Source organism: Drosophila mojavensis, unplaced genomic scaffold, assembly GCF_018153725.1.
Source record: "Drosophila mojavensis isolate 15081-1352.22 unplaced genomic scaffold, ASM1815372v1 contig_74, whole genome shotgun sequence".
NCBI lineage: Eukaryota > Metazoa > Arthropoda > Insecta > Diptera > Drosophilidae > Drosophila > Drosophila mojavensis.
In genome coordinates, this window is record NW_025318899.1 from 21,144,644 (window position 1) to 21,163,499 (window position 18,856).

The 18,856-nt window shown below is 41.2% G+C and overlaps 3 protein-coding genes across 3 annotated transcripts in view; 1 reads left to right on the forward strand and 2 right to left on the reverse strand.

The window, feature by feature from the left end:
- LOC6583189 overlaps window positions 1-9,688 on the reverse strand; it is a 39,461-nt gene extending 29,773 nt beyond the window's left edge. The window contains exon 1 of the mRNA XM_002008829.4: window positions 9,071-9,688. The gene's annotated coding sequence lies outside the window, so the exon portion shown is untranslated. The remainder of the gene's footprint in view (window positions 1-9,070) is intronic.
- LOC6583190 (guanine nucleotide-binding protein subunit beta-like protein) lies at window positions 5,876-7,187 on the forward strand. Its single transcript, XM_002008830.4, has one exon. The coding sequence runs from the start codon at window positions 5,984-5,986 to the stop codon at window positions 6,935-6,937; it is 954 nt and encodes a 317-aa protein (XP_002008866.1). The 5' UTR covers window positions 5,876-5,983; the 3' UTR covers window positions 6,938-7,187.
- Window positions 9,689-10,490: 802 nt separating the features above from the next.
- LOC6583191 (streptococcal hemagglutinin) lies at window positions 10,491-17,942 on the reverse strand. Its single transcript, XM_002008831.4, has 2 exons — window positions 17,891-17,942; window positions 10,491-17,837 (listed from the first exon to the last, which is right to left on the reverse strand). The coding sequence occupies exons 1-2, from the start codon at window positions 17,898-17,900 to the stop codon at window positions 10,714-10,716; spliced, it is 7,134 nt and encodes a 2,377-aa protein (XP_002008867.3). The 5' UTR covers window positions 17,901-17,942; the 3' UTR covers window positions 10,491-10,713.
- Between the last annotated feature and the right edge of the window lie 914 nt (window positions 17,943-18,856).

Below are 18,856 nucleotides of genomic sequence, written 5' to 3' on the forward strand. Positions count from 1 at the left end.
TTTCTTTCTTTATTCCTCTCTTTCACTCTCCCCCTCTCTTATATCTAAAGCATATTCCATTTCTTTCATTATTCACAATTAAATATCTTGTTCTCTTTCTTTATCTCATTTCATGACAGCTCTTAATTATTTGTTTCACAAAGATATTACGCTATTTAGAATTGAATACAAATTTTTTCTCATTTTCCATTTTCCACTTCTTTGTGTTTCCCGCTCGCTGGCTCTTGAGCTATGAAATTCAAATCAAAGCAAAATTTGTTCGCAAGAATTTCACAGTCAAATACCAAGTTTCTCTTTGCTCTGCGCAGTCACAGCAAAGATCAAGGATATTCACAGTTATTAAGCTATTCATATTATATGTATAATATATCTAATCTCCATCTCTCTGCGTCTATCTCGCGTCGGCTCTTTATGCTTTTTCATAAGAATCCACAGATATCAAATCACACTTACTCTCTCTCTCTCACTCTTCTTCTCATTCTCTCCGCGAGACTAGCGATTCATAAGTATCATTCGAATCGAAAAATCGATGCATAAAATTATTCAAATGCCAGCGGCCATTCTGGCCATCCAGGGCGTGCCTGGAGCAACGGGTCGTATGCGCATTTAAAAGCAAATGAGATATTACGTATACGCAGCGCTGCCTACATAGTTTTTATTGCGAAGCTGGCCAATAGACGAGCGCCCGTGCGTTTGAGGTAATAACAAGTCTCAACTGCATGACTGGGTAATAAGAAACTAGCGTTGATTTTAAAGAGCCTCCGTCCGCTCTCAGCCCAGCTGCAGCCATAAAATAATTTCTTTAGCAGAGCCGAGAGGCGGCCAAGAGCGGAGGAGGTGGAACATGCTGCAGGCCGAGCGCTACGGGAGAGCTGGTTGGCATAGCTGCGCCTTTGTGCCATCAAAAGTTTATCACATTAGAAATCAACGGCAGCCCCGAGCAGACCGGGTCGCTGGCGGGGCGTGCACCTCGAGCCCCTCCTCACACCACGTCGCATGCCCACTCACTTCATTCTTGTGCCACATAAAAGGCAAAATAATAATGAGAAGCCAGAAGCAGCAGCAAGAGAATCGGGAACAGAAGCAGCAGCAGTAGAAAAAAAAATTATCACACATATTTTGTTGTGCTTTATTTGCTTGCCGCACACAGTTTCCTTTCTCCCTCTTACCCTCCCCCTCTCTCTCTCTCTATTGCTGGACCATTCATGGTTCGGACTTTAGATGTGTCACATACACGCTCACTGTTTGTTATCCTTCGAGCGTTCCAATTCCGCCTTTAATTAAATTTGATTATAGTTTTCTTTTTTTTTTTTTTTTTTTTTTCTCTCTCTCTCTCTCTGTCTCTCTTTCTATTTCGCTGCACGTTTCAACTTACCCGCCAAGCTGACTGCCAAATTTGGCTGCAAGCCTTATTTTCCTAGGCAATTGAATTTGGTTAACGCTTCAGCACAGTTGCCTTGACCAAATTATTGTCATGCTACACTACTTGGCAGACTGTGGCAGCCTAATTCGAATAAAAAAAAATTATATATATATATTCCAAGTATCATTCTATTTATGAAATGTGTAGGAATTTAACAGAGAATGCTTTAAGCATAAAAAGATTCAAGTAAGAAACATAAGACTTTATGTTTTATGTAAAGAACTGAACTAAATCTCAATGGAATAAGGTGAGTGGCTGCCAGATAAGATGTAGGTCTCTTTTAAATCATTTAAATGTATTATAATGTATTATAAATTGCTTACTACAGCTGAGCAAATGAAGAATTAGAACATTGTTAAATTGAAAGGAAAATCATGCCAGTGGCTAATGGCATAGGGAGGATCTCATAAAAAATGGCAGTCTCTTTCGTGCAGTATCAGATTTACATATAACATATGCATTCATATTCATATGCGAACATAACTAGCACTAGATATCGCTGTGAGCAAAATAATTCGGTTCACTTCGTTTTTGTTTTCTGTTGAGCGCCTTGAGTTAACCCATTCGTATGATGCTCTTTCAAAGAACATCGCCAACGAACTCGTTGAGGGACCCAGAATTATTTATGAGAATTAGAATTATTTATATGATATATGACATATATCATTGATTGTCGCTCATTCGTTTTAAAGGAATACTTTTCGACAAAATAAAAATCCCTATTCTTCTACAAATAACGTATTATATCTCTATTGTCATGGTCTGCTAGGAAGTGTGATTAGAGAATAAATGACATAGAGTGTGTCTCTCATGTTGCTATAATAGATCATATGAATTTTTTACAGAATCGCAGAACAGCACGTAATACTCAACTCATTAACATAATTTTATGAAAAGCGAAAGCAGAGATCACTAATGCCACGTCTGCCCATGTTGACCCCCTAGGCTGTATTCTTATCTCTCGTAGACTGCATCTAAATTACCTAATATAGTGATTTCACTACGTAGCTACAGCTGCTCATAATTATATTTCCCATTTTCTATCAGCTTATCCCATTGCCAATCAGCAACTAAATCAAGGCTCAGCCGAGTTCATTTAACGAACCACAAACAATTTTCTAGCTGCTGATAAGATCTCAGCTGGAATGCGTTACACATATAGTATTTAGTATTGGCCATGAGTTTATTGGCCTCTGGCAAGTGCATAAAAGTAAACAGAAAGCAATTTTCATTAGGGATAATTAGAGTTAATGATTGAGGCTAAGTGAAACAAAGTAAGAGCTAACGTTTAAATACCAAATTTCACTCAGCGGCTAAAATGTGTATTAGGTATCAGATTGAGCTTTGTTGTGTTGCTGCTGTTGCTATAGTTGTTGCTGTTGCTGTTGCTGTTGGTGTTGGTGTTGCATTTGCAGCCATGGCAACCAATTCGCTTGGCGTGGTCAATGGATATTGTTCGCTGTAGTTTTCACAGCTCTTTTGGCCATTTCATACTAATGAGTGTAAATTGAAGTTGCAGTCAGGTAAAAAGTATAAAGGCTCCAGCATCGGACATGGGCACATGGAACATAGTCTCTCAGCCAACAGTGGACCGAAGCTGGCCGATTGTTAGTTGGTTCGCTTGGCGCCTAAAAGAGCGTAAAATGTAATTGTTGTTATATCACTCCGATCTGATGTGGCTGATGGACTGCGACTGCGACTGCGACTGGGACTGGGACAGGGCCTGCAGCTGGGGGAAGCCGCATAAATTACAAAACACCGACAGCCGACATCAACCAAAAACAGGAACAAAGGCCCAAAAGCAACAACGCGTCTAAAGCGGCTTTAGTCAGGCGAAACAAACAAAACTAACAACAGCAACAACAAAAACAACTGACATGTGTGTGTGTGTGTGTGTGCTAGGTGCGTAGAACATGGCACACAAAATGGAAACACATAATAGCTAAACGAACAAAGCAAAAAAAAAAAAAAATAAATAAAAAATACGAAGAAGAAATTGTAGAGTAGCAAACAATTAATGGCCCTGTGGGGTTTCATCGGGCCATCGCTTTAGAGTTTCATTCCTGTTTGTTATTTAGGTCTCCATATATGCACACTATACATATATATACATTTATATGTACGATTGCTAGTGGTAAGCTGATATTATTTATGATGCGCCATATATACACGTGAAAACATGTGTAAGTTCTAAAGCCTATTAAAACATAATTGGAATACCTGTAAGCGTGCGTACTCCACTTTACTCTGTGAGAATTGCAGAGAAAGGCATAACATACAAATACATTTTCATTATTGTTATATTATATGTTTAATTTAACTATCTGGCCAAAATTGATCAAATTGTATAAAGAAAGATTAATTAAAATTTCAGATATTGAAAGCTTTTCTGAATAGACATTATTATACTAATAAAAGTAATAAAAACATATGTTAATGTGGGAAATATACATAAATGAATTTCCATTTGCAACATTAAAAAAAAAAATTGCAATAAGTATTATCGATAGATTACTGCCATTAAGTATTAACAATTCATGGTCCCAATGTAATGCATTAGCACAAATACTCAACATAAGAAAGGACCATAAAAAGTACCTTGAAAAACCATGTCATATACATTTATCAAAGAGCGGAACCCAAGAAGGGAAAACTATAAATAAAAAATAATAATCAGCGCTGTAGCTCTCGCATTACACTGAATATTCACGAAATTTCCATTAACAACAGTACATTAAATCCACAAAAAACAGAGCGAGTGAGTGAGTGAGGGAGAGGCAACATAAAAACACACACACACACACACACACTCTCTCTCACACACATACATACGTATATTAACTGCTGGTCTCCAGTAAACAAAAGAAATTACTTTATATGTAACGTCAAAGTGTTTTTATGTGTGCTGGCAACACTTTATCCAACACCCGCATGCACCCTAAACAACTCGCCGGCAAAATGCAAAAAGGACTCGTGCTCGGTGTCTCTGTCTCGATTTGCAGCACCTACACCCTCGCCCCCCCACGCCATGCCGCGCCGCGCCCCGTCACACCTCCCGCCTCCCGCTCGGTCTGCCCGTCAGTCTAGCCACCCGTCTTTGGCCATGTCCATTTGTCTGCTGAATGGCGACTGCCAGCAGCGAAGCCAGCAACAACAGCGCGCTGCTGGCGCCACACACACACACACACACATACACTCTCTCACACACACTCATATTCACGCTTTCGTGTTTCATTGCCGTATGAGTAATTTTTCAGGCGAGTCGTCGAAAAGCCGCATTGTTTTGGCCAGCGCCCGCTCAATATTCACACATACCATTACACACACACACTGCCACACTCACACACACACACATTACTACATACGCACTTATGCATTTTAAAGCAATTTTAACTGTTTTCCTTTGCCTTTTCCCTCGCTTTTTTTGCTGCTTTTGTTCAGGCACCGACGTCTGGCAAAGCTCTTGCCCTGCTTCACGTCATTTTTCATTTAACGTCATCGCCCTCAAATAGCGGAGTGTACGGCGGAAGCATTTGTGTTCTACGTGAAACCCAAAATAATGTAGAACAATTGTCAAACTCGTAAATATTGATAGATGGTCGCCAAAACCAACTATTTATGTTTAAATACCGCGCACAAACTGAGCCTGGATTATGCTAGACTGAGGTGTGGAAGAGCGAGTGTCAAAGATGTCTAAAAGCTATAAATAATCTTAATTAGAATTAACAGGCAAGCGCCAAAGAAGAAGTAGAAGAAGAAGAAGCCATCTTTGACTGTCTTTGAAGTGTAATATGAAGAAGGAACTGCCTGCTGGCCACTTGAAATCTGCCTTAAAAATTAATTAAGGCTCATCTTAACAATCTATAAATGAAAGATCTATAAATAATCTCTATAAGTAATTATTGGGTATACAATCTATGACATAACAGTATTGATTGATTAATCAATAGATTATTTGCAAGGAATGTCTTCTATAATAAAGTACAATGAATACAAATAAATTTAATAATAATTGAATAATACAAATTAATTTTAAAAAATTGACAAATTGTGGGAATTCATTCTCTATTACTTATGCATAATATCTATATTCGATATTGATACCAAATCTATATATGTATTTGTATTACATTTTAATATAAGACTAAGTTAGGGTATTTTTCAGTCAGGCCTTCTACAAAGCTGATTTAATCTTCACCCACGCAGTTTCAGTAAGGCCCAACGAAAGAGACAAATAATATTCTTGTGAAAATTGAATTAAGCGTTTACCCAAAAGTAAATCAAATACAAAAGGTTACTTTCGAAGGACTTGAAAAGAGGAAAACAAATATCAAAGGGCGCTACGCATTAAAATGCCATTCTATATAATTAACAAAATTTAAACTTGATAAAAAAAAATATTTGTAAAATATAAATACATCTCAAAGGATTTTAGGCTCAACAAAATATCGGAAACAAGCAATCGTCGCATTAACTGAAACTGAATTACAGTTAAGCATTTCAAACATAAAACCGAAAAATTAGAAAATAAAAAAAAAATAAATAAAAAAATAATAGAATATGCCAGAGGTTATTCAATTAGCTGGCGTGCTGTCCGGCCACAGTGGCTGGGTGACTCAGGTGGCGCCCCATCCGTATGATCCGGACCTGTTGGTCTCCTCGTCGCGGGACAAGACCATCATCGTTTGGCGCCTGACGCGCGAGAGCCAGAACAACTATGGGTATACGCTGAAGCGGAACTATGGCCACTCGCATTTCATCAGCGACGTGGTGCTGTCGTCGGATGGCAACTTCGCGCTGTCCGGCTCGTGGGATCGCACCATTCGGCTGTGGGATCTCACTGCCAGCGCCACTACACACCGCTTCGAGGGGCATTCGAAGGATGTGCTGTCCGTTGCCTTCTCGCCGGATAATCGCCAAATAGTGTCCGGGTCCCGGGATCGCACCATTAAGCTGTGGAACACACTGGCGGACTGCAAGTACACCATTACGGATGATTGCCACACCGACTGGATATCGTGCGTGCGCTTCTCGCCCAAGCACTCGAATCCCCTCATCGTCTCCTGTGGCTGGGATCGTACGGTCAAGGTGTGGGACCTGACCCACTGCAAGTTGCGCAACAATCATCATGGCCACACTGGCTATCTCTCGACGGTGGCCGTCTCGCCGGATGGCTCGCTGTGCACGTCGGGCGGCAAGGATGCTAAGGTGCTCTTTTGGGACTTGAGTGACGGACGCAATCTGTATCCGCTTGACCATCACGATGTGGTCAATGCCATGTCCTTTTCGCCCTGCCGCTATTGGCTTTGCGTGGCCTGCGGTTCCTCCATAATCGTCTGGGATTTGGCATCGAAAAAGGCCGCATTCGATCTATGGCTGGAGGATGTTACGCCCACCGCAAAAGGCGATCTGCCGCAATGCCTGTCGCTGGCCTGGTCCATAGACGGCCAGACCCTCTTCGCCGGCTACTCGGACAACAAGATACGCGCCTGGCAAGTGCTCACCGGCCAATAAGGGCCGAGTGCCACACCCACTTTTTACACATTCATAACTTTCTAATTAGCTGATTTGTTTATTCTATAAGGGACAATTCACACGACACACGAAACATAGAACACGTATACACTTAAGTTAAAGAGAGTTGGCAGAAACAAAACACTATCTACTTATCTTCTACATATACATATACAGATACATACACATACATATGTATATATACACATACATATATGATTAAAGCTTTAAGACTAAACAATCCTGTAAAGCGTCTTAGATCTCTTTGTATAATGATGTCAACCAGATTTATCTTACATTTTATTCCTTTTTTTTCTGTTTTTGTTTTTTGTGCTGCTCTTAGCATATGTTGTTCAACACGCTGATTCGCTGTCAATATTTGATTAACAATCCCCCGCACAATCTCGGAAGCCACTTATATCGCTTATTTCCTTGAGCGCCAGAAGTGCCAAATCATGAGTTTCAGATACAACTGCAGATAGGATTGTGCACGATGACAAAATGGGGTTCGGTTCGGTATGTGGAAATGGCTTAGAGATGCTCGAACGTGTGACAACTGGGGCAATCCCAAGATGCCAAAGCCCAGATACAAACGGCACTACGAGCAGCACAAAACTATATATGTATATAGGTATATACACAAATATATACATATATGCAAAAAAAAAAAAAAAAAATGTATTCGATTCGGTTCTGGACAGATTAATAGCAAATGCCGTGGCAGTAGGCAGGCGCTTAGCTTTGTGGGTGGGAAGCTGTCAACAAATCCGCAACAACAAACCGCAATCGCAATCACATTTATTTATTTATTTTTATGTTAACAGTTGGCAGCTTCCTCATTTGTGCCCAGCGCAGCACAAAAGCTGACAGGCGACATATTAAGCATCTCTGGCCGGCCGGCCGGACGGACGGGGTGGGGGCAGGAGGAGGCGAAACTAGAAAGGGTCGAGGTCATCTTAATGATTAATACGACTGTGGATACGCATGTGCGAATCCACACAGCATACTGACATATGCACATACATACATATATAGATATACGCGTATATGGGCCAAAACTATAAGCCTATTCAAATTGGGTATATTCGCACCTGCCACAGAGAACAATTCAAGTGTGAGTGTGTGTGTGCAACAGAATCATATTCCATTATACATACACCATGACCCTGGCTACGAAAATCACACATACAAGTCATCTTCATCGTACAGATGTATGTATGTATTGCTCTTAGCATATATTGTAGTATGTAATTATGCATGTACCTATGTGCAGTGCTTGACACTACTTTTACAGCGCACACATACACACGCACGCACGCAGGCACGCACATACATACGAGTGTGTCGCTACGTGAAGGACTTTTAAAATCGACCACTAACTACGCCTTTGGCTCAGTGCGCGTAAGCGAGATAGCAATACTAACATAGTGCCGCTGAGCAGCGCTTACAGCTCGCTCAGAGAGAGAGAGCACTGTTAACGGCTGTCGTGAGTGCTGGTGGTGGGGGCAGTGAGCGAGCGAATCATCGGCTATGTTCGTGTTGCCAGCGTAGTATACTCGCAAGCGTAAAAATGTGTAAAACTCGACTCTCTGATGAATGAGATTAACCGTTACACACACACGCACACATACACATGCAATTGCCGCACTGAAACCAAGCAACCCCCTGGCACAGGCGCACACGATAAACGGCTACAACTACAACGGCAATACAACAACAACAACAATACAACAACAACAACAACCCTCAACAGCGACAAAGCACTTGCTGCTCTTGCTGTCGCTGTCGCTGTCGCTGTCGCTGTCACCGCCTCTGCCTCTGCCTCTGTCGCTGCTTCTGCCTCTGCCTCTGCTGCTGCTGCTGCTGCAGGGCATTGTGTGTGTTTGGCAAGAGGGTTTGTATGGTGCTTTTACTCGCTACTTTCTCGATTAACTTTTACTACACTGCCAGCAATTTTTTTATGTTAGTTCGCTATAGTTGTTGTTGTTGCGGTTGTTATTGTTACTGTCGCTTGCCGTATTTTTGGCTCTGGCTAAGCAACAATTAAAGAAGCTTCAGCCAAGCAGTTTACCTGCGTGTATGGCGCCTAAGTTCACGCCCGATGACAAATGCAGATTTTTTTTTAATACTCACACTAAATATAACGGCAACTGAGCTGGAGCGCCCTACACTGGGCTTTCGTTTTTGTTTTTATGAACTTTGCAACTTTGAACTTTGTGTGTTTGTTTCTGTGCGCTGCCCTGTATGTAGTTGTTAATGCACATTCCCATTTAGAGTTTCACATTTCACAGGACACACACCAAGTATAGAACTCACACTTCGTGGCGCTTCAAATGGCGCTTTGCACACTTCCGACTGAACGTCTTAACGCTAACACTGCGACTGCGATTGCGAATGTGATTACTCGTCGCTAGCCCCAATGGCCGCTCAGTTAACATTGCACACTTCTGCTTAGGTTGGCAGTCCTCTGTTAAGCTTATCGATTGGATGTTGTATCACGGTGCGAGCGAGATGGCGCTATAGCCGCACAGCCGATGCCTGAAAATGGCAGCGCGTCATTGTTAGCATTGGCGTTGGCCTCGCATGAAACGGTAAATTGTTAGACTTTATTCCTCAATATCGTTTCAATTTCGATAACATTTCACTATCAGTCACTGACCAATGCACACTCGCGAATCTAGTATTTAATTGTCACTTAATGCGAAAGCGAATACAAAAACCAACTGCGACCTTTGGCTGCATTTTGACAATAGCCGGCGTTGTCGTCGCTAACATGCCAAGCAACCACCATCGAGAGCGCCAGTAGGACGCACCCCATGAACCGTTTGGGCTCTCTGTTTCTCCCTTTCTCTCTCTTTGTGGGACTCCTTTTTTGTGCGCTCACTGTCTGTGGCATTTATAATACTATTTTACTGTACTCAAGTTTTTGGCGCCTAATTCGCAAATAAACCCTTACAGCGCTGCCTAACCTAACAATGTCAATTGGGGTCGGGCCATAAAGGCATTCCAATATTTTCGACTAGCTATTGTAAATTCATATTTGAAAAATAAGAGTCGTGATATTCGCTCAATGTTGTATTTTCAAATGTCCTTGTAATGGGGCAACAGCCAGTCAGCGTGACAAGGGTTTGTTCCGGGGTGGCTCTTGATGAGGTGTTGGCACTTCTTATCACTTTGAATATGTAACTCGAATCGCTGTGCCTTTAAAATGTCTGGCAGGAGTATTGTCACGTGAATTGCCCTGAAACAAAATCGATTTCATGCTGACTCCCCCTCCGCCCCATCTGCCCCATCAGCCCAATCTGCCCATCCCACCCATCGTTCTTCCACCCCACCGCCCCTCCGTTGGCAGTTGTTTGTTCCATGTCCTGTAATTTGTCGTCACACTTCAAGGACTCGTCCCAAGCAACATACGCCGTGTTGTCTGCCAGGGAGTCTGCAAGTTTCTTGGTAGAAAATTGAATTAATCAAGATGTTACTGATTCGATTAGTGTTTACCACAACGAAAAGACTCTGTAAAATAAATTTATAAATGTTGCGAGCATAAATCTCATCATGTTAGAATATGATTTATTACCTTGCAATATAATGCGAAAGCTGAATTACTCTTTCGATTTTTTGATATATATGTTTATATATAACAGCCTAGCCAAATATAATATATATAATATATATGCTTACATAACTATATCGCAGCCTATACATATCCATATAGCAAAACCCTACACCTTTTATATACATTTATAGTTATACATTCTGTTATTTCATTAAAGAAATTAGAGCCAGGGCACTAATGGGTCGTGGTCGACCAACTGCTTCTGGTCGCAGACCCCTCGATTAAGGTCAAACCATTTCCCTGGGTCACAGAAATGGGTAACTGGGGTACCGTTTCGGCAAACGTAATACTTATTGTGGAGCTCCGAGTCCCGCATAGTGGTTCCATCTCTCTTATTGATACAGTTGACCTCTGTGCCTGTAATAACTGAAATACTTGGGCTGGGTGCAACCTCGATTGTGCATCTCACACGACTGGGATAATTGCAATATTTTATCTCAGTGTCTATGTAGAGACCTTTAGGGCACTGTCTAGGAATGGCCTTTCCGTTGGCGCAGACATAAAATTTGCTACATGATCTTGGATGCCTAACATATTCGCCATTTGGGAATAAACTACAATCTGGAGCTGGCGAATCATCCGGTTCGGATGGAGAATCATCGGTCAGGCTCAAAGGACTTTGTGGAGCTGTACTATAATCCTCCTCACTGCTTGTACAGTCCACTAGGCTGGGGAAATTGCAGACCTTCTTTTTTATGTCGAAAAAGAGAACATTCGGGCAGCTATGAGGTATGGCACGCCCATTAGAGCACACATAAAACTTAGCGCAGAGATTTGGATCTCTTATAAAAGCACCATTGGGTAAAGAACTGCATTTCGAGTCAATCGCGTCTTCCAAAGGCACAATTATGTTTTCTGCCTTGGACACAATCTGTAGGTTCTTTAAAGCCGATGCGTTCTTTGATAGATCAAATTGTGTGGAAGATATAAGGTGTTCAATGTACTTCAGAGCCTCAGCTGCAGAGGGAATGTCATGTTCCTTCGAGTGATCCGTTTTCGTTGAGTATAATACCTTTCCGTTGGATTTCAGATTCGAGCCTACAGCTGGTTGGGTTTGTACCATCTTTAGTTGTGATGCTTCTTTAGAGAGATCAACAATTGTGGCTGGCACTACTGTTTCCTTAGATTTTAGTCCCGCAGTTGGTTTGGTTTTGTTTTGCTCTGCTTTTAACGTAGTCTTCGAGAGATCTGCTTTCGATTGGGCTAAACTCATCTCCTGAGCCTTGGGATTTTCAACTACAGATGGTTTGCTTTGCCCTTGCTTCTTCGGAGGATCCGACTTCGTTGAAGATAATTGCTTCTCCTTATGCTTCAGATTCTCAACTACAGTTGGCTTGAAATGTTTGTCCTCTGGTTTTGGCGTGTTCTTGAAGAGGTTTGATTTCTCTGAGGGTATTACCGTCTTGTTAGATTTCACACCCACAATTTTACCCGGTTTGATTTGCTCCTTTGAGAGATCCGATTTTGTAGATGGTGAATACGTTTGCTTAGATTTTAGATTCTCAGATACAGGTAGTTTCCTTTGCTCTAGATTTTGACTCGATCTCTCATTTGACAGGACTGCGTCGCTAGACTTCAGACTTTCAGCAAGAGATGGCTTTGTTGGGTCGTGCTTTACAGCAGACTTACTATCCGTCAGATCAGATTTCGGCATAGGTTCCTTACCTTGCTGTGGTATAGAGTTCTTATTTGAAGTAACTGTCTTCGTTGCAAGTAAAACCGTTTCGCTAGACTTTGCACTACCAACTTTAGATAGCTCTTCCTTTGATTTGGATACATCTTTTGTAAGAACTGATTTCATCAAGGGCAATTCCATTTCATTAGAGTTCAGGCTCTCAACTACAGATGTACTCATTTGATCCTTTGATTCCTTAGGCCCTAACAATTGGTTTTGTCCTTGCTTAGATTCGGAAATCTTTTGAATGACTCCTGATGTATTATTTTTTGAAATATCTGAATTCGGTGGAGGCAATATCGCATTGTTAGATTCTATTTTCTCAGGGCTGTCTTGAATCTTGGAAAGATCCGTCTTCAATGAAGCTGGTACTGTTTCCTTTGATTTGAGACTATCAGTCAATTTGCTTTGAGCTTGCTTTACTTCAGAAGTGTCCTTTGCGATAATTTTCGTTGAAGATACTACCGCTGCCTTAGATATCAGAGCCTTATTTAGCTTACTCTGATCTTTTGATAAATCTGCTTTCAGACTCTGAGCTATATTTGGTTTGCCTTGATCCTTGGATTGAATCAATATTGATGAAGGTAGAGGCGTTTCCTTAGACTTGAGGCTCTCAGATACAGACAATTTGCTTTGCTCTTGCTTTACTTGTGATGTGTCTTTTGCGATAACGGTCTTCGTTGATGATGATGTTGTTTTAGATGTCAGATCTTTGTCGAGTTTATTTTGATCCTTGGAGAGATACGTTCCTGGTGAAGGTAGTGGAGTTTCCTTAGATTTGAGGCTCTCGGATAAAGAAAGTTTGCTTTGCTCATTTTTTACTTCTGGGGTGTCCGATGCGATAATTTTTGTTGAAGATGCTACCGTTGCCTTAGATATCAGAGCCTTATTTAGCTTACCCTGATCTTTTGATAGTACAGTTTTCAGATTCTGAGCTACATATGGTTTTCCTTGATCTTTGGAGAGCATTACTGGTGAAGGCATTGGCATTTCCTTAGATTTGATGTTCTCAGATACAGACAGTTTGCTTTGCACTTGCTTTACTTCTGATGTGTCCTTTGAGATAATTGTTTTCGTTGATGATGAAACCGCTGCCTTAGATATCAAATCCTTATTTGGTTTGCTCTGATCCTTTGATTGATCTGTTTTCAGATTCTGAGCTACATATGGCTTTCCTTGATTCTTGGATTGATTCAATATTGGTGAAGGTAGTGGCGTTTCTTTGGATTTGATGTTCTCAGATGTAGACAGTTTGTTTTGCACTTGCTTTACTTCTGATGTTTCCTTTGAGATAACTGTTTTCGTTGATGATGATACCGCTGCCTTAGATATCAGATCTTTATTCAGTTTACCCTGATCCTTTAATAGATCAGTTTTCAGATTCTGAGCTACATATGGTTTTCCTTGATCTTTGGAGAGCGTTACTGGTAAAGGCAGTGGCATTTCCTTAGATTTGATGTCCTCAGATACAGACAGTTTGCTTTGCACTTGGTTTACCTCTGATGTGTCCTTTGAGATAATTGTTTTGGTTGATGATGATACCGCTGCCTTAGATATCAGATCCTTATTTGGTTTACTCTGATCCTTAGATAGATCTCCTTTCAGATTCTGAGCTACATATGGTTTTCCTTGATCTTTGGAGAGCGTTACGGGTAAAGGCAGTGGCATTTCCTTAGATTTGATGTCCTCAGATACAGACAGTTTGCTTTGCACTTGGTTTACCTCTGACGTTTCCTTTGAGATAACTGTTTTGGTTGATGATGATACCGCTGCCTTAGATATCAGATCCTTATTTGGTTTACTCTGATCCTTAGATAGATCTCCTTTCAGATTCTGAGCTACATATAGCTTTCCTTGATTCTTGGATTGATTAAATATTGGTGAAGGTAGTGGCGTTTCTTTGGATTTGATGTTCTCAGACGTAGACAGTTTGCTTTGCACTTGCTTTACCTCTGATGTGTCCTTTGAGATAACTGTTTTCGTTGATGATGATACCGCTGCCTTAGATATAAGATCTTTATTCGGTTTACCTTGATCCTTTGATAGATCACTTTTCAGATTCTGAGCTACATATGGCTTTCCTTGATTCTTGGATTGATTCAATATTGGTGAAGGTAGTGGCGTTTCTTTGGATTTGATGTTCTCAGATGTAGACAGTTTGCTTTGCACTTGCTTTACTTCTGATGTTTCTTTTGGGGTAACGGTCTTTGTTGATAATAATACCGCTGCCTTAGATATCAGATCCTTATCTTGTTTACCTTGCTCCTTTGGTAGATCAGCTTTCAGATTCTGAGCTACATATGGTTTCCCTTGATCCTTAGAGAGAATTATTGGTGAAGGTAGTGACGTTTCCTTAGATTTGAGGCTCTCAGATACAGACAGTTTGCTTTGTACTTGCGTTACGTCTGATGTGTCTTTTGCGATAACGGTCTTCGTTGATGATGATACTGCTGTTTTAGGCGTCAGATCGTTATCGAATTTATTTTGATCCTTGGGGAGATACGTTCCTGGTGAAGGTAGTGGCGTATCCTTAGATTTGATGCTCTCAGATACAGAAAGTTTGCTTAGACTTTGCTTTACATCTGATGTGTCCTTTGAGATAACTTTATTCGTTGAAGATACCGATCCTTTATGTATAAGATCGTTATTAAGATTGCCTTGCTCTTTTGGCGAATTTGCGTTCTGGGAAGATGAGATATCAGATTTCGCTGAGGATAGTGCCGCATTGTTAGTTTTTAGAATCTCAGGTGCAGATAACTTGGTTTGCTCCATCTTTGTTGCAGAGCCTTGAAGAGAGCTGCTGCCTGATGTAACACTGTCAATTTTATGTGTTTTGGGAGACTTTGCTCTTCTAAGTGTATTTGATAAGTATTTGGGCTGTTTATCGGTCAGCAGGGATGGATTTCCGTCATTTACACTTTCGTCTTCGTTAATACTGCAGTCAACAGCAGCAGGGAAATTGCAAACTCTTTTCTTTATATCAAAATACAGGCTGGATGGGCAACTTCGCAAAACAGCACGTCCACTTGCACATATGTAGAACTTACTGCATGAGTTTGGATGTCTCAGATGTACACCATTGGGCTGCGAGCTGCAAATGGATTCTTCGTCAAAATAAGTAGTGTCTTCCCAATCATTGGTGTCGAATACATCAAAGTCGAAGATATCCTCTTCTGTGTACTCTAACGTTGGTGACTCTGAAGTTTCTGAGTCTTCTTCTAAGTCATCGTCCAGATCTTCGGTGGTTAGAGCTGAGCTATCAAAAGATGTCGACAATTCATTATCAGCTAGGTAACTATCTTCTATGACATCTTCATCTGATTGTGTTGTGCCTATGCTACTGCCAACAGTATTGCCAAAGCTGTATGTCAATAGTTTTGGAATGGATATGGATTCTTGTTGCTGAGAGCAATCTACAAGGTTGGGCAAGTTGCACACCTTACTTTCAATATCAAAGTACAAATTTCTCGGACACTTTCGCAGAATAGCGCGCCCATTAGCACAGACATAAAAGTTGGCACAAGACGTTGGATCCCTTAGATATGCTCCACTTGGGAGAAGGGCACAAGGCGCGCTTTTGTCAAACTCTGAAACGGAATCGGCTGCTTCTACCTCTGTTGGAATCCATAAAATATTGTCCAATTTCTTACCAAGCTTTCCCACATCAGCTCGTATGGGCTTCGACAGAAGTGGGGTTTCACTAGTTGATGAATTTATGTCTTCACTTTCAGTGGTTTCATCAAACGGATTTTCTGAGGTAGATAATGGATCTTCGGAGCTGGTATCCTCGGTCTCAGTTCCTTCTGAAGAAGTTGGTAATGCCTCGGTAGAACTCTCTGCCGGATCAGTTTCTTCTGAAGTAGATGATTCTTCAGAGCTAGTAATTAGGCTGTCCACAGAACTTTCTGATGGATCAGCATCTTCTGAAGTAGAACTCTCAGGGGAACTAGAGATGGAGCTGTCAGTAGATATTGCCTCAGAACTGGAACTTGAGCTGTCAGTGAATGAGTTATCAGAGCGGGAACTGGAACTCTGAGTCGAGTCCTCGGAAGTAGAATCTGTGGTGTCAGTAGTTGAGTTCTCAGAATTTGAAGTTGAGCTCTCAGTCGTATCCTCAGTGTTGTCAGTAGATGAGGCTTCAGAGCTTGAGCTTGAACTCTCAGTAGATGATGACTCAGAGCTGGAGCTTGAGCTCTCAGTAGATGAATCCTCAGAGCTAGAACTGGAACTTTCAGTAGATGAGGCTTCAGAACTGGAACTTGAGCTCTCAGTGGATGAGGCTTCAGAGCTTGAGCTTGAACTCTCAGTAGATGATGCCTCTGAGCTGGAGCTTGAACTCTCAGTAGATGAATCCTCAGAGCTAGAACTTGAACTTTCAGTAGATGAGGCTTCAGAGCTGGAACTTGAACTCTCAGTAGATGAGGCTTCAGAGCTGGAACTTGAACTCTCCGTAGATGAGGCTTCAGAGCTGGAGCTTGAACTCTCAGTAGATGAGGCTTCAGAGCTGGAACTTGAACTCTCAGTAGATGAGGCCTCAGAGCTAGAGCTTGAGCTTTCAGTAGAAGAGGCTTCAGAGCTGGAACTTGAGCTGTCAGTAGATGAGGCTTCAGAGCTGGAACTTGAACTCTCAGTAGATGAGGCCTCAGAGCTAGAACTTGAGCTTTCAGTAGAAGAGGCTTCAGAGCTGGAACTTGAGCTGTCAGTAGATGAGGCTTCAGAACTGGAGCTTGAACTCTCAGTAGATGAGGCCTCAGAGCTGGAACTTGAGCTCTCAGTAGATGAGGCCTCAGAGCTAGAACTTGAACTCTCAGTAGTTGAGGCTTCAGAGCTGGAGCTTGAACTCTCAGTAGATGAGGCTTCAGAGCTGGAACTTGAGCTGTCAGTAGATGAGGCTTCAGAGCTGGAACTTGAACTCTCAGTAGATGAGGCTTCAGAACTGGAGCTTGAGCTTTCAGTAGAAGAGGCCTCAGAGCTGGAACTTGAGCTCGCAGTTGATGAGGCTTCAGAGCTGGAGCTTGAACTCTCAGTAGATGAGGCTTCAGAGCTGGAACTTGAGCTTTCCGTAGATGAGGCCTCAGAGCTGGAACTTGAGCTCGCAGTTGATGAGGCCTCAGAGCTAGAGCTTGAGCTTTCCGTAGATGAGGCTACCGAACTGGAACTTGTACTCTCCGTAGATAAGGTCTCGGAGCTGGAGCTTGAGCTTTCAGTCGATGAGACGTCAATTGTCGGTGGCGTAGGTGGGCGGAAAGTGGGTTTTGGCGGAAAGAAAGGTGGTATTGGTGGCTTATTCCACAGACCACCAAAGATGTTAAATATAATCGGCCTGTCCATGGTTATGTTTTGATTGATGTTGAACTCATTTCGAACGCCACTGCCTGCATTTTTGAGTTGAATGCTTGACTGCGGGACTTGTGCACAGTTCTGTGATTTCACATTAAATCTAAAGCCTTCAGCGCAATTGTTTCTTATTTTTCCCAGTAAGCCGAAGCATAAGTAGTATGCATGAGGATCTGCTGGATCGACGGCTTTATATCCAAATTTTTGTCCTGCACATGCATCCAAGGCGAATGCCTGCGGAAACGTCAGCAGACCTATCCACAGGAGGTTCACTAAAACGAAGGATCTTAGAAAATTTTCCTTTAGAATTCAATGTGCGACTTACCCAATTGCATTTTTAATATTCATCCGGTCAAATGCGACGTGCAATGGCCGAGCATTTCCTTTTATAGCCTACGGTGCAGCAATTAGCTCAGTGCAACAATTAGCTGAAAGGCTTTCCATATTTCGACAACTGTAACTGCCCCTTTGGAATAGTTAAGAACTATCTGCTGACAACGTAATTATTTTAAATAAATTGCATAAGCATCACCTAATGTATTACAATCTTTGTCTTAAGAATTCTGAGGGGAATCACTGTCTGACACATGTTTCCAAATAATAGATAAGAAACACAACAAGGTCTCAAAGATTGTCTCTCTCTCTCTCATTTCAGTTTCTTCCTTGTCTGACTGAGTTGAGAAATTGTATGGTAATGTGCGATGAAATCTTCTGAACTGTATTATATTATCAATGTTCCATAAGAACACAATTGGTAAATCTTAAGATCATTCTATCTCTATCTTGCCCATGTATAAATATATGTTAATCTCTCGATTTCTATTGCAATAGTTCTAAAATATCATTATGTATTACAGATATTATTCAATTAATATACTCCATCTCTGTATATCTTACATTCTATATTTATATTACATACAGGTCTAATTTGTTAAGTTTGTCTTTTAGTGAAAAGCCTATACCGAATTATAGAAACATTATATATCATTTATAATTTTGTCGATCTAATATAAATCATAAAATTATTGGTTTATGGGGATGACAGAACCAGAATATAAATTCCTTTCTCTTTTACCTCACATAATTTTCAATACCTGTGATTCTATCTCCACCTACTTCAATCATATTTGCTCTTACAAAATCCCTTCATCAAAGCCAGGATTTATCTTATCCACATTCTAAAGATATAGTTTGAAGACTAATTTGGATACTAAATTCCTATTATCTTACACTCTTCATCAACTTAAGTTGATATGTCTCTTGCTTATAGACTTTCTAGACATTAGATTTT